This window comes from Tenrec ecaudatus, chromosome 1 (assembly GCF_050624435.1).
Source record: "Tenrec ecaudatus isolate mTenEca1 chromosome 1, mTenEca1.hap1, whole genome shotgun sequence".
Lineage (NCBI taxonomy): Eukaryota > Metazoa > Chordata > Mammalia > Afrosoricida > Tenrecidae > Tenrec > Tenrec ecaudatus.
The window spans coordinates 257,316,336-257,332,865 of record NC_134530.1 but is presented as its reverse complement, the minus strand read 5'-3'; the positions used below and the strand labels follow the sequence as shown (position 1 = coordinate 257,332,865).

The following is a 16,530-nucleotide window of genomic DNA, read 5'->3' as shown; positions in this document are numbered from 1 at the left end:
GTATTTCTGCTAAACGTGTATTTCCTGTACAGAGCTGATATCTTCTTCAAATTATATGATTGTACTGCTATGAAATGAATTCCAACTACAGAGGCGTCTTTGACTTAGAACATAGGACCTGGTCCTTTGACATCTGGCTCTGTTTTATTTCTTTCCAGCTCAATTTCTTATCATTGAGGTCTTTGTTTCACAAGATCAGGAGGATCTTCTAAGGTCAGTAGTGAGCATAGGAGTTTGCTTGTCATTCCTGATGAGAGGTATACATTTGTTGGATGGGACCTGATGGCAGGAAACACAAACAAACAGAAAAACCACAACTTTGGAATCTCACCGGAGTGCCTAAACATACCCAAACCCAACTCACACACATAGTGAGAGATTTTGCTAGAGGTAGTGGGTGGGTTGGGGGACCAGGACTGCTACCTGCTGGCCACCAGACGGGAACATCTGGGACTTTGCTAGAGGTAGTGGATGGATTGGGGGACCAGGACTGCTACCTGCTGGCCACCAGACGGGAACATCTGGGACTTTGCTAGAGGTAGTGGATGGATTGGGGGACCAGAACTGCTACCTGCTGGCCACCAGAAGGGAACGTCTGGGACTTTGCTAGAGGTAGTGGATGGGTCGGGGGACCAGAACTGCTACCTGCTGGCCACCAGAGGGGACGTCTGGGACTTTGCTAGAGGTAGTGGATGGGTCGGGGGACCAGAACTGCTACCTGCTGGCCACCAGAAGGGAACGTCTGGGACTTTGCTAGAGGTAGTGGATGGGTCGGGGGACCAGAACTGCTACCTGCTGGCCACCAGAGGGGACGTCTGGCAAAGAGCTTCTCTTTTTCATAGCCAGTTTTCTCCTATGAAAAACGGAGTAGTTCTTGCTCTACAGCCACAGTCAGAGATTTGATAGGCAAATCCAATCCAAGATGGAAATGACAGGGCAGTAGACAAATCCAAGAGGGCAATTTGGAGTGGTTTTAAAATGGTCAGACGAAGCCCTTTGTATTTTTTCAATCTTGAAATGTAAAAGCCAGTGAAAATTAGCAAGTCCTCCTAGACCTAAAACAGACACTGATAAGAAGAAACCAAGGATACCCGGAGGCCCCGGGCTGTTGATTTCTGCCTCGCCACTGGTTAGAAAGGAGTCAGGGTGGCACAGTGGTTAAGCACTGGACTGCCAACCCACAGGTCAGTGGTTTGAACCCACTTTCTCCTGCTCCAGGGGAGAAAGATGAAGCTGTCTGCTCCCATAGAGTTTCACAGCGCTGGAAGCACTGAGGCGCCCATCTCCTCTGAACCATGGGAGCATCAGGACTTGGATCCATTCCGGGGTGGTCAAGAAGAACAACTGTGCTCTTGAGAGCAGCCACTGTGAAGATATGGTCCCAGCCTCCAGAGGGGCCAGTCCTCACCCTCCCGAGAGCAACCTGTCTCCTCCAGCCCCAAACGGCCGGAGGATACACGCCAGCCTGGTTCATGAGTCAGGGCCAGGGCAGCAACCTGAGACCAGTGATGTGGCTCTGCAGACGTGCGTGGCTCATTTGGATGTGACAGGCGAGGAAATGAATCCTCACTGATACTCGCACAGCTTTACTACAGCTACTGTCACATAACTGTCCACGATTCTTGGAAAAATATCTTACATGTAATTTAATGTGTTTTTTTAAAAAACAAAGTTTTTCAGTGTGGGTTTGGTTTGTTTTCCATGTGAAGTATGAACCGAGAGGTAGGGCCAAGAGAGGGAATCTGCCCGCATCCAGAAGTGACCCTGTAGTACGGCTGGAGCCTCCCCCCCACCCTTGATGGCCACACACAGAGGGCTCTGAAAAAGTGCACCAGACCCCTGGACCAGGGTGACCTTCTGTCTCTCTTCTCCCCATCTGCTCAGATCATCTTCTTTTCAACTTAAGAACAAAATCTCGCAATAGTAGAATTGAGAGCACCCTGGGAACCTTTCCCAGTACGAGGACAGACAGGGCCCAGTCCGTTCCCTCTGTGGTTTGCCGGCAAGAGGTGAAAGGGCTGGGAACGATTTTTGCGAGGCTCCAGTGAACCTGTCACAATGAAACCCAAATGTGGTCAGGTCGTAACTGGTGAGACAGGTTCTGGTGGTGCAAAGTACGGGACATCATCTCAAAGGAATAGAACACATTGTATTTCTATCCGTGGCATAAATAAATGTTTAGGAAAGGAGATGCAATTGGATAGAACAATCATCTGCCATCCCGCTGGGGATGTATTTATGTTCTAGGCATGCTGACCGGCGTGCTTAAGGATGATGAATTAAAACAAAAGAAATCAACAGACAAACAAGTTTCTGTCTCCAAGCAACTTTTTTGAGAGAGACGGACAAGCGAAGTAGCCACGCTTAGCAGGGGGATGACTTTCATCTCTGAGATCTCAGTTCTGGCAAGCTGATGGGCAATGTGGGCAAAGCACAAGCTGTCTCCTGATAGTCAACGAGAAAGCAGCGAATGGGATCCCAACTGGATTTCATAACACTGAGAGGGAGTTTCGGAAGCTACACTACAGAGTAATTTCATCTCTTTCTGGAGGAAGTTTCCTAATAATTTCCATATGAGGCCAAGGCCTGCAATACAAAGACACTTTCTCAAAGGACTTCTCCATTTTGCCTCAGTGATTCTGTTCCCGTTAATCCGTAAGTGTGAACAAATGAGGCTCAGTGAAAGCCAAAGCCCATCCTTTTCTTTTCCAGAGCACTGACCGTCACTTAGTAGTACCCCAAAGCTGTCATTTGGGGGCTTGGTTAGCTTGCATCCAATATGCATCCATAGTCTGGGGAGCACCTCTCAAGGCTACGTCAGAAAAAAAGCCTTCAAACTCCAAGAGGACGGCACTGACTTTTAAATTTTTTAAACCAAATGCCAAATAAATAAATAAATAAATAAATAGATAAAATGCATCACCATGGAGTCATTGACAACTCAGAGAGACCCCATACAAGATTCCCAAGGTTTTGAATCTTGGAAGCACACAGCCTCCTCCTTCTTCCCCAGAGCAGCTCGTAGGTCAGCAGTTTGAACCCACAGGCCTCTCCAAGGCAAAAACACCTGGCTTTCTACTCCCATAAAGAGCTACAATCTCAGAAACCCACAGAGGCAGCCTGCTCGATTTCACAGCGTTGTTGTGAGTCAGAATTGACTGGATGGCGTGAGTTTGACTTGGTTTGTGTCCAACACTTACAAATATTGCCATAGAGGAAGAGGACAAGGAACAACCACACCGGGCTGCTTTAAAGTTATTTAATGAGCAAGTAAAAGTGTCAAAGTTGTATTCAAGCACAATCCTTATTCTAAACAAAAGAGGCCCATACCTCACATTTCCCCAGGGAAGGCGCAGTCCCCAGGCCCCACAATTACTGCTCCGGGAGATAAGATAAGCACACAGTTCCTACATCAATCACAGAGATCCCATCTGATTTCAGGGCTCAATTGGCTTGACAGAGCCACCAGTTAACCTAGCTTAGAAAAGTCAATATGCAGAAAAAGAAAGCCAATGAGCCCACAGGCACCTTGGGGATCAAGCTTTTTCTTTACCTTACATAAAAATATGAGGGCAATCTCTGTGATTTACTGGTATGAGGCGGCACTGGAGAAAAGAAACAGAAGAGGTGTTTTCTAAGCAGGGTGTGAGTACAAAGACACAAATAGATTTTTTTGCTTTGTGATTTTGGTGACAAAAGCAAAATTAACATATATCTATAAAAACAAACAGACATAAATGTGCACACCCTGAGATCAAGCAAGGGAGTCCGATATCAGGCTACCAGACAGTCAACAGTAAAAACCAAACTCACTGCCATCGAGTCGAAGCCGGCTCGGTGATCTTAGAGAGCCGGGCAGAATCCATCCAATCTTTCTCCAGAATGGTGGTTACAAAGCACCAGCGCTGACCCTTTAAATCGCAGCCCAGCGAATCATCACGAAGCCACAGGGCAGTACCTGACAATCAGGTGGTCTCAGAAAGCAAGAGAGCAGAACCACAGTCATAACTCTTCCAATGTTCCGTGAGAACAAAACATTGTAGTTTATCAAAACTCACAGCTTAACAAGTAAATGGAAAGACTATACAGGCAAAAAGCCATCTGGTGCTTCAGAATGAACTTTTTAACGGGGGGATTTTTAACTTTCAGCGTTTCTCTTGGGTGTGTAGGTCTATGAGAGACAGATTATTATTATGTCATTATTTTACAGAGGCAATTGCATCTGTATCACATGAATGATAGATTCTGTATTACAACGAATCTAAGTTTAGTTTTTGTTCTTCGGCAAAAGTAGATGTGAGGTGGGAGATGTTATGGAAAGGACAGACTTTGAAATGCACGGAGGAGCCAGGGAGGAAAGACCCTGAGGAGGGAGTCTCAATTTGGAGGGAAACCAAGGAGCTGAGGACAGTAAGACACTTGGCAGTAAACTGAATGTAAGCCTCAGTCTCACCCTCTAAATGCATAAAGACACCATTCTTTCCTTGGCATTTTTACTCTCAGGACTATCACCGCAAAATGTGATGACATTTGGCATCAATGGGAGTGATGGAGGGTGGAGAACACGCTTTCACCTTGATGTGGTTAATTGTTGCCAATTAGAGCACACAGGGTATTTATACCAAGTGTCATCCCCACCCCCCGGGCACTGCACAGTGAATGTACATCCCATGCTCTCTGGTTCTCATTCTCTCTCCACATGCACACATACACACATGTGCCAAGAACACATTTTTGTATGCTCAAGTGTATGAGAGCTGAGATCTAAATATAAGATCTAAAATATTATGTAATGAAAAATTCACCCTGGAAATATGCATGGTATAGCTTCCTTTCATTAAAAAACCATGAAAACAGTCCCTGGGACTTAGACTCCGTGTCCTACTGGGATATTAGCTCCTACCTATTCAGGCACAGCTTCTTGAAGCGAAGCAACTTTGACTGTCTGTATTCTCCTTAGATGGTTTTAAGGATTACACTGAAAACTTAAACTTTGCAGTAAAATAGTTAGAGCCTAACCCAAGAGGAAGAATGAAAAAGGGAAGAAGAAAAAGAAGAAGAAATGGCAAGCTGAATTTGCTATTTAGCACGTTGCACAGCTAAAATTGAGAAGGTCTTTTTTTACCTTCACGTGCTTCAATCCTATATTCTTCTGGGACAGGAACAGGTTGTTTAGGCTAAACATTTTAGGTTTTATCAAAGTAGGACACTGTTACACGTCTATTTGTTTACTTTCTATAAGTAAGGCTGTTCTTTTCTCTGTCTTCATTAATGGCATGTCTGAGTTACATTTCTATACAGTACTTGGCTTGCGAGAAACCACTATATTCTTTTAAGTTCATATAAAGAAAAAATTACTTAGCTATTTTCACCTTTTCTCAGAGTAGATTTCAAAAATAAATAGGTAGCACATAATCATACATGCACACAGCCACAACCCCCTCTTCTTCACTTACTAACATGGGTTCTCAGTCCTGCTAAGAAGAGCTTTAGGTAAAAATGGACAATGACCACATCAGATAACAGAATGAAGGATGACCTCATTATGTATCTGCCAGACCACTGAGAAACATGGCCTACCCAAGCCGAAACAAAAATGGAACCATTCCAGCCAGCATCACTGTAATCTCGCACCTTGGCAGGAGTCCTGGTGACATACTGGTTATGAGTTGGGAATCACAAGATCAGCAGTTCAAAACCAACAACTGCTCCTTGGGAGAAAGATCGGGCTTTCTACACTCATAAAAAGCTATAGCTTCAGAAACTCACAGGGGCAGTTTGACTTTGTCCTATAGGTCACTATGAGTCAGCATTGACTCGGTGGCAGTGAGTTTGGTTTTTTGGTCTTGCATCTTGTCTTTTGTTACTGCCATATGTACCTCTTCAATTGTATTGTCATAAATACAAAATGTCAGGTCATGAGATAGTCAATAAGTGAAGACTAGGTCTGTGTGTACATATATACATGCACACACACGCTTAGATAAAAAATATTTTGCTAGGTTCTACTTCATATATGCACCAGTTTATTCCAAACAAATATGTGTTTAAACATACCTGTATGATCAGTAGATGATCACAGACAAGTTCTCTTAATAATACATTTGTCTTAATCTTATTAAACCAAACTCCCTGCCATTAAGCTGACTTATAGCAACACCTGTGGGTTTCTGAGAGTGTGCTCTTTACAGGAGTAGAAACCCACTTTTTCTCCCACAGAGCTGCTGTGGGTTTCCAACTGGTGGCCATGTGGAGCACAGCCCAATGCGTAACCATTATACCACCAGGGCATCAAGTCCTCTTGACCTTTTTAGGGTGCCTTAAAAGACGGTCTAATGAATAAATCAGCTTTTGAGGGGATCTGTAGAGAGGGCAGCTCAGAAGGTGTTGGGGGCAGCTTCTAGAGGGGTAATCTTGATAAATTTTATTTTAGGGCATGGACTGATAACATACATTTATTATGAAGAAGTATTAAGAAAACTGCAAACTGGGCTGGTGAGAAAAAGGGTAGGAAAGTTTCACCAAGGAATTGTGTTTCATCATGACAATGCACTTGCTCAGTCTTCAGGGGAAGTATGGACTGTTCTAGGAGATTTTCATTTAGAAAACCTTACCTCATCCACCCTTGAGCCTTGATCTTGCCCTTTCCGATGTGTTTGGTTTCCCAAACTCAAAGAGCATTTAAAAGAGACATGATTTGAGTCCATGGTGGATGCCACACAGCTGTGGTGACGTGGTGTAAATTGAAGAATGTGGATTCTTTGTGGGAAATAACTGTCAGAGAAGTGGAAACACTGCCTTCCGAAGTATAGAGACCTAGATGGGTGATATGTGAGGAAAAATAACTTATGTCTTGATATTCTGTATAATAAAAGTTTCTGTGATTTTTTATAACAATGTTTTTGAGTTATCCTCTTGTGTGTGTGTGTGAGAGGGCTCCAAGAAATTCATGACAAATGGAACAGAGAGGCAAAGGAATTATTCTATGAAATTTTGGAAGCCTCTTTATAGGTGTGTGAGTATTAAACATACAAGTTTAAATATTTACATAATCAATGTAAAAATCAATGAATTAACAACCCTCTTCAATGAACCATCTACCAACATATTTTTTTCTCAAGCAATATTTCATAACCCACCAAGGATGAATACGGGACTAGGTTCCAGGCTAAACAGAAATTTTATCACTGGCCTTATTCCCCAATTAACATCAGGTTTAATAATGGTATTCTTTGGATGGGAAAACTTCCAAGGGAAGATATTCATAAGAGATCGTCCCCTGCAGTATAGAAGCAACGAGGACTATAAAGGACAATGGTGGGAACAGTGCTGTTAGAAAGAGGATTCTCCACTGAGTTCTAGTGTGTTCAACCTGCTATCACTTTATGACACAGACACAACCTTTGCCCTGCCTTCCTGTCTTAAAAGGCCTTACTCAAAAACAGATGTTGGCACCCTTAACGCTTTAGATAACTGAAATCTACCAATAATCCCCGTGATTCTCCTACATATTAAAAAGAAAAAGATTTTTTAAAATGTGTTTCTGCTGATTATGTCACACACCGTCCCTTAAGTCAGCCCTTAGAAAATGTAGGTGGCTTCATTTCCTTCCAGAATTGTGTGCAGTAAAACAAGACGTCTAGTGCTAGGAGCAGCGTGATGGATGAGGAAGAAAAGACCAGGAAACACCAGTCCATTCTCTCTGGCTCAATCCACAGTGACCCCCGCCCAAGCCTCTCGTAGTTGTCAACTGAGCTCACACAGCTGCCATAGAGCTGGGTGCATTTCTAGGAAGATGGACACCCCTCAACACACCCTTTCTACCTTTACCTGATCAGCCAGATCTGCATCTTCTAAATAGTTCCCCTCCCTTGGACAACACTTAACAGGAAAACAAAGGGTGAGAAGACTACTTTTCTGTTTCCCTAGACATTGAACGTGATCCAGATCCCACTGTCCATGTCCCCCAGCCTTCACTATATCGTGTGGTAGTCAGGCCTGGCTGGAATTCTGCTTTCAAGCACCTCCGCTGGTGACTCTGGTCAAATGTAACTTAAATTCTCTGACTCTCAGGGGTTGCTTCATCCACAAAGTAGGAATATAATAGCTGCCTTTCAGGACCATTGTGTGGAATAATATGATCATGTATAAAAGGGTTTCTTGTGGTCTCAGGCATATACTAAGTAATCAATGTCTGACAATTATTATGATGTCCACTTCAGAAAGTAATCTTATTGTTTAAGTTGATGCTCCCAATCTAAAAAACATAGGAGGTGGTAGTGAAATATGGTGTTCAAATGCTGATGAAATTTTAAAATCCTCCCTTAACAATTTGAATGTGGCCTGGATTTGCCCGTGGGCCAGATGAACTTTTTGAGATCTGTAAGGTCAGCTGCTGGCTCAAACCTGCTGTCATATTGTAAATGGCCTTTTGCCCAGCGCTAGGAGAGCTTGGATTAGATCACTCAATGACCCGCATTTCCCAAGAGCAACATGATACCCATTTAAGCGGTAAAAGCTTACTCCCAAGTTACTTCTGGCCCAGCCTCTACTCATTAGTGTCTCACAATAGTCTCCGGCCACAGGTGAGTTCCAGCTATCTTCGTCAAGGTGATAGCACAGTGGGACCTTGTATCACAGTTGTTAACCAAACGCAGCTGCGTACTATAACTTTAACGCATGACACCAACTTTGGCCTTCCTGGTGCTAATGGTTAATTTCAAGATCGAATACATTTTGGAAACACGGTGTCAATCTTGCTGAAATCTAGTGGGTCGAACTTGGGCACAGGTTATGGAAGCTCAGTGGTAGACATATGGAGGTACCCTGTTAAATCCATTCAACTATTATATTTTGTATTTGAAAAATACTTTAAAATGTATGATAAAATACTGGGGAAAACGCAACTAGTACAGCTGTATTCTTTAGCACAATATAGTTTAACATGGTTTTGTGTTGGTGCTTTATTTCATTTTCAATTGCCCAATGTAAGACCCAAATAAAATTTCCTCTTATGTCTTAAAATAATGTTGAAAGCAGTTTTGATCTAAGGAACACTAATGGATATGAAGGAGCCTGCGTCAGCAGCAGGAAATGACTCTGTGTAAATTGTCGCAGAGTGTTTACCAGAGAGAGGTAGATTCTAATCATGGAGGAACAGCACATCAATGCTCATTTTTCACAGGGTGGTTATTATGTCCCTTTTACAGATGGGCAAATGGAGATAGGAGAACACCTTTAAGGCTAGGGGCCAACAAACCTCTGACACAGGTGGTTTCCTCCATGAAGAAAGAAAGAGAGGGAGAGAAAGAGAGAGAGAGAGAGAGAGAGAGAGAGAGAGAGAGAGAGAGAGAGAGAGAGAGAGAGAGAGAGAGAGAGAGAGAGAGAAACACTCTCTACTCTCCATCATGAAAAACTATCTCTAAGGGAAAAAGCAACACTGCTTCAGCGAAGGCTTTACCAGTACAGCTTTCCGTGTGAGGACCAGAGACAGGAGACCCTGGGCTACCTGCTGTGACGTCCACGGCCGACTATCATGCTGGGTTGCAAATGTGCTGTCCGCCCACCATGCTGCTCCATTTTTCCTTTGCGTGGTTGTGCATTTCAGTTTTGGCCATCGTTTATAAGGAGTCATAACATTTTTGAAGTGACGCCATTTTCACATCATTCGAAAGGTAAGGCATCCGTAACATTTCTTCAAACGGACAGTCCAAACAATGAAGGCTTACTTCGCCAAGAGTAATATGTGCCTTTGAAGATACCAAGACATTTAGACAGATCTTTCCGAAGCCAGGAACGGAGGCTATCCGCGGGGACTTACAGCATCAACATGTGTCACTGTGAGAGCCCACGGGACTGCTTCCTACTCAAAACCACTTGTACGACGGCACAGAGCGGGTCTGCGGGGCCGCTTTCAGTGACTTAACTTCAAACATGTGTGTACTCTCTTGTGGAATCTGAAGACATTGCATTCTTCAACGAAGGCATTTTACCCTTACCTGGTAGAGATTTTGGCTCCTGGGCCAATGACACTTGCCACACAGTCCCAGAAATCACCACAAAGGGAAGAACTTTGTGAAGTCTTTGCACCAAACTGCACCCAGAAGCGACGCCAACTTTAGCCATGAGAGTAGGATATAAGCAGGGGCCTTTTTCAAATACAGTGAGCCGAGGGAAGTTTGGTCTGTACTTAACATATTTATTTAACTGTCTCATGCATTGATGTTGGATTATTTTTTTTCAGTATGAAAATGTCATTTGTTACTCCCCCCCCCCGCCCCACATTGCAAAGGCGTGTACATATCCATTTCAAATTTTGGAAAACATGGAACGTGTAAACAACCCCCCAAAAGCAAACAAACAGTAATACGTACATTTGGGTATATTAACATTTGGGTATATGATTTCTAAAATCCACTTGATTTTTGAGTTCCAAGAGAATTTTAGATACACACTTCTTCTTTGCCCAACTATAAAGATTAAAGGAAAATCTGAAGGCATTTGGTTCCTGAATTTGGGAAACAAGGGGAGCAGTAGCTTCTGAAGAGCCGTGAGTAGCTGTAGACAGCCAAAAGGACATTCAATAAAAGGTTAACACCGACAACACATTTCTTCTTAGAAAACCGGGTTCATATTTTTAAGTAGCTAAGTCATACACATTAGAAAATTAAAAGCACCTCTGGGAGAAAACACTTCCATCTCCCCACTTTCTCATACTTTCTTAATGTATGACCCTGTGAACCGTTTGATGAAGTGTCCCTAATATATGGCTAAGGACAACAAGTATACAATGATTCTGTGTGATTACCTGTAATTAGTTGTCAGCAAGTCAGTTCCAACTCAGTGGTCCTTTATGACAAAGTAGAACTGTGTCATAGGGTTTCCAAGGGTGTAAATCCTTAGGTAAACCAGTTGTCATATTTCCTCTTCCTACCCCTCTCCTCCCCTCCCCAACAGTAGTGGCTGGTGGGTTAAAAATGCCAACCTCTCAGTTAACAGCCTAGTGCTAAACCATTGTGCCACTCAGGGTCCTTAATTATTGTTAGAGTAACATATTTAAATGATCTAAATGCTGCACTGATTGCTAGGAAAATCAGAGCAAACTTTCTGCTGATAATTTCAATCACGATTAGGTGCTTAAATACAGTTAGCACCATTTTTATTCATAACAAAGAAAAATAATACCAAAGAAACTGATTTCTGCTTTACAAGTGAATTTGCTTACTTTTGTGATGTTTCAAGTTCCTATTTGAATTAAATCGATGGGCAAGGAAGGCTGGTCAACTTCCCCAGGGAGGAACGGTCAGTGCAGAAATGGTCACAGGAGCACAGGTTGCATATCAAGACCAGAAGGAGGACAACACAGCCCCTGCCACGAATGCCCACTTTTGTTTGGACACAACGTTTTCATGAGGATTTAAGCTCAGATTTATCAGGGCAAAGTAAAACAGCCATTTGCTTAGGAAAACTCTCACTACTTATAAATGTAACAAATGCGATTAAAAACAAAACTTAATCCCTCTGTGACCCTCAAGAGTAAAAATTTACATTTCTCTGATGTAATCCATTATTCTACAATGATATCCAAAGCTCCTTGGTGTGCAAAGTCACAGGTATGGTATTCAGGTTCTAAAGACATAGATAAATATCAGTAGAAACAAAGTATCCCCCTGAGAATATTGTTCTTAAAGAAATGTAGTAGAATAATGTAAATTTGGTGGCCTTAGTTTATGCAAATGGAAATTAGGTAGTATATCTTAAAGATCTGAGAACTAGAACCTTTACCCCTCCCCAGTACCCTACACCCCCACCCCACAAAAAAAATTGTTTTCAAAAGATGCCTGCTGGTAAGGGAGGTGGGACCAGGCACAAAGAAGTGGGGTGGGTTCAGACACTATAGGGAATCCAGAAACATCCCGTGTAGAATTTTCCTACCATAACACAGACTTATCATAAATGACTGATCAGTAACTTCATTTTAAATCATTAGAAAAACACTTATGTGAGATTTCCTCATTCAAGTAACACCAAATGTAAGACGATTTATCAACTCCTGAACCATTCAACCTTACATTGAAAGTCGCGTGAGTCTGAAATATATCTGCTTTAGCATAATCTTACATGCCACCCCAGGGCCATGCTTTTCTGCCAGAGGCGACGGGCATTTCCAACACCAACCAATACAGAATTTGAGAAATATATATAATGAGTGAGTTCCCTACCTTGACATAGTCCTTGGCATGACCCCAGTCTCGTTTGGCACCCAGATTTCCTAAACTGAAGCAGTCCAGTTGTCCAAGGTAAATCTTAGCTACTGACCGGCTAATTTTCCGAGTAACAAAATTGGCTCCTAAAAAGAGACAAAATAGACATTATCAGTGGAGTATGTTTGACATTTACAGTTTGGAGAACCAACCTAACCTCAGCCTTTGGGCATATCTTTCTCTGTTTTTCTCTCCCTTTTAACAAATAAGAAAAGAAAAAAGAAAAGATCACTAAATGTCATTCAGACAAGTTAAGAAGCTCTAATTCTAAATGTCACATCAGCTCCACTTTCATAACAAACATTCTTCTTTGGGGGACGCCTTAACATTCCTAATTTGCTGCCTCAATGTGCAACCTCGGCATTAGGCCAAAGAAAAGCTATTGGAATGTCAGTTTTTAAACAGAAAATTCAAAAGGAAAAATGGAAGGCAGACTTCTAAGACCACCCTGATTTTTTTTAGAACACAAATGCCATGTATTACTATTAATAAAGCTATTTTTGAGGTCTTAGGGAAAGGGAGGGAAGAGTAACTTAATTTATAGAATTATATGTAGATAAAGGAAGAAATAGCCTTTTTACTTGGGTTCCCTTTCTTTTAATAAGTGGTGATGACTCTTGTTTAGGATCCTACAGAGCCCCGCCAATGGCACAGTTTCAATTTCAAGTTTTCTCTGTACTATCCTTACTAGAACACCACCTTTTACTTTCACTGAAGTGTTAGCTATAGTAACGGGCTCCTGAGTACTGCACAGATATTTTGAAACGACAGGGTGAAAGGTACCATAAACTTAATCAAGTCGTAAGACTGTTTAACCATCTTTTGTACTTTCGAAAATCACAAAGAAGGGCAGAATTTAAAAGGAACTTTGGAGACAATTTTATCCATAGCCCAGAATGAAGATAGGCCTATCAGAGACCATCACTTAACGCCAAATGCTCATGGTAATAATACGCACATGAGCTAGTCAGTCACAGCTTCATACGGTGCAGATACAGCGCTATCGTAATTGAATACATTTCAATAACTTTAGCTTTGTTCTTTTGCAGATGAAACAGGGTGGTGCACATTACAATGATGAAAGCTTTTGGTTTCTAGAGAAACTGGCACAAGAATAAGGGGAATTTTTTCTAAACAGGTTTTCTACATTTTGGCAAGAATATGGCCTAGAGCAAGCTCAAACTCATTCTTGATTCGCTCACCACACAAACTTGGTGTAGACACCTACCCAATGCCGTGTCATTAGAAAATACAATGAGACAACCATGGAAACCCAAAGTTTGAATTTTCCTTAGCAATTTGGAGAGCGCATTAAGAATTTCAAATGTTCAACTTCCCATAACAGCATGTAAGACACACGGGGCTCATTGAAAAATGTGCCTTTCAAAATGAAGAAATATTTGTCACAATCCTTCCAAACTGAGTGCATTTGAACCGTCTTCTTTGTTCTGTCTTCCACTGATATGTAAAAATCAATTCCATACTTAAATTTCGCTTTTGCTGTGCACCTTTCTCTTTTAGTTCCAGGATGAAACAATTAGCCATCCCAAATACACAGGCATAGGAGGGTGGGGATATTGGAAGCTTGGTTCCAAACCACTGCAATAAAGTGAATACCGCAATAAAGCAAGTGTGTAAAGGTTATATTTGGACTATACTTGTGTCTATCAAGTGTACAAGAGAGTTATGAAATAGTTTTAAATATTCTGAGAACTACCAAAATGTGGCACAGAGTCATGAAGTAAGGGCCTGCTGTTGGAAAAAAGGTGGCAATGGATTTGCTTGCCACAGGGCTGCCACACACCTTCAACTGGCAAATGCAATCAAATGAGCTAAGAACTATGAACTACCAACTATGAACTATCCCCATTCTCCCGATGAAGAAGCTGATATTTTAAGGAACTACAAGAATGGACTACTTAAAACTGAATATTAGTTAGAATTCAAATCAATAGTTGTGCAACTACGAATAATTGGGGAAACTTCCAAGACATTGAACATTAAACTAAGAAATGCATTGATATCCGTTCTTACCTAGATTCAAAAGTTATTGTGAATAACAAGTTAAATTATTTTAAATATATAGTTTTTAAATACTCTTTCAAACGTTTTTCAATAATAAAGGCTTTGGAATATAATTCTAATATCATGTAACTTTACAATTGTAAGTGTAATTCTTATGCCATTTACATCATACAATCGAGTAGTGTTTAGGATCTCCAGAGTTGGTATCCATCACCACCATCAGCTTTAGAATCCCTTCATCTGCTTCTCATAAAGAAATGCTGTACTCTGTAATAGTTTCTACCCACTTCCTCCCAGCCATTCTTTCCAGTCTCCACCCCTACCCCTAGCAGCAGGTAAACACTGATCTATTTTATTTGTCCCTATTAATTTCTCTATTCTATCCTTTCAAATGAATAAACTCATAACAAGTGGTCGCTTGTGAAGGGCTTCTTTCACTTAGTATAACCTGTAACAAAGGTTACATATATGGTAGTATGAATCCGTGTGCTCATCTTTTTATGGTTGAATAATATTCTGTTATATGTATGTATCATATTTCATCTATTCACCAGTAGTTATGAATAATACTATGACCAATCATATACAGATCTTTAGGTGGACATATGAAGGCTCTTCAAAAAGTTCTTGGGAAATACATATTATAAAGAAACTATATATAGGTTTCAAAATTAATTTTCGTAACATACTAAAATTATATTCACTTGTTAAGTCTGAATAGGCTTTAATTTGAGGCAATACGAAGGGTAACCAAAAACAAGCCAAGTTTCTGATTCAAAGTGACCTCCCTGAATTTCCCAGGTTATATATCTTACTGGGAACAGAAAGTCACATTTTTCTTCCGCTGAGAGGTTGGTGGTTTTGAACTGATGACCTTGAAGGATAATGCTCAAAGAAATCGGTGGTTTACAAATGGATGGCTTGTTTCAATAGATTATGTCGATAACATTTATGTGTTTAGAATTGTTTTATATCCTAATTCTATTTTTCCATAAGCTTCTTGAAATACCTTGATACTTGAATTTATCTTGGGTATATCCCTAAGGAAGGAGTCTTAGTGGCACAGCATTGGGCTGCAGAATAAGTCAAAATCAACTTGTTGGAAGTGAGATTGGCTTTGATAATTTGGGGGATGGAATTGCTGGGTCACACAAGTCTACATTTAACCTTTTGAGAAACTTGCAGACATTTTAAAAAATCATTTTATTGGAGGCTTGTACAAAGACATTTTTTTAAAGTGGCTCTACCATTTTGCATTTTAAATCTCCACAAGTATTTGTTTTATCTGTTCAGAGTCGTTTTCCATTTGTTGGCTGTCCTAAAGTCTTTTCACTTTTAGTTGCTAGAGTTCTTTATATATTCTAGCTATAAGTCTCTTATCAGATAAATGCTTTGCAAATGTATTTTCCCATTCTCAAAGTTGTGCTTGATAATATCCTTTGAAGAACAATACTTTTTAATTTGGGGGGTACCCAAATTTTCTTTTGAGCCACGTACTTTTGGTGTTATGTTCAAGAAGACGATGCTAACCCAAGGACAAAAAAATGTACTCCTACATTTTCTTCTAAGAAATTTATAGATTATTTTTACAATTTTGCCTTAGATCCCTTTTTAGTTTATTTTTGTATGTGGTGTGAGGAAAGGGTCCAACTGCATTTATTTGAATGTGGACATCCAATTGTCCCAGCACTATTTGCTGAAAAGATCATTTTCTCCCATTGAATTATCTTTTCATCATTGAAAAAAATTGTAAACATGAGTGTTTATTTCTGGAGTTTCAATTATTTTCCTTGATCTATGTGCCTATCCATCCATAGTGTTACACAATCTTGATTCATGTAGCTTTGTAACAAGTTTTTACATGGGAAAGTATTGAGTCTTACAGCTTTGTTCATTGAGTTACTCCAAGTCCTTTAAATTTGCATATGGATTTTGGGATAAGCTTTTCTATAGAGGAATCTGAAATGGTAAATCAGTTTGAGAACTATGATATCTTAACAGTATTATGTCTTCTGAAGCACAAGCAAAGGTTAAGTAGCTCTATAACATTTTTTAGCTACGTTTTGTAGTTTTCTGATTATAGACCTTATACATTTTGTTAAATATTTGTCTAAGCATTTTCTTATTTTTAATGGAATCATCTGATTCCTTTTGTTTACAGATTAATGTTAAATGTTATTTTTACAACTGTTTCACTAGTTAATTACTTGAAAAGTTTATAATTACTTTTTATTTGCTCTCC

At 40.7% G+C, this 16,530-nt stretch overlaps 1 protein-coding gene across 1 annotated transcript in view; it reads right to left on the bottom strand.

The window, feature by feature from the left end:
• Nucleotides 1–16,530, bottom strand: part of GMDS (GDP-mannose 4,6-dehydratase) — a 685,335-nt gene that overhangs the window by 375,494 nt on the left and 293,311 nt on the right. The window contains exon 7 of the mRNA XM_075531631.1: nt 12,222–12,349. Within this exon, the coding sequence (XP_075387746.1) occupies nt 12,222–12,349 (128 nt within the window). The remainder of the gene's footprint in view (nt 1–12,221; nt 12,350–16,530) is intronic.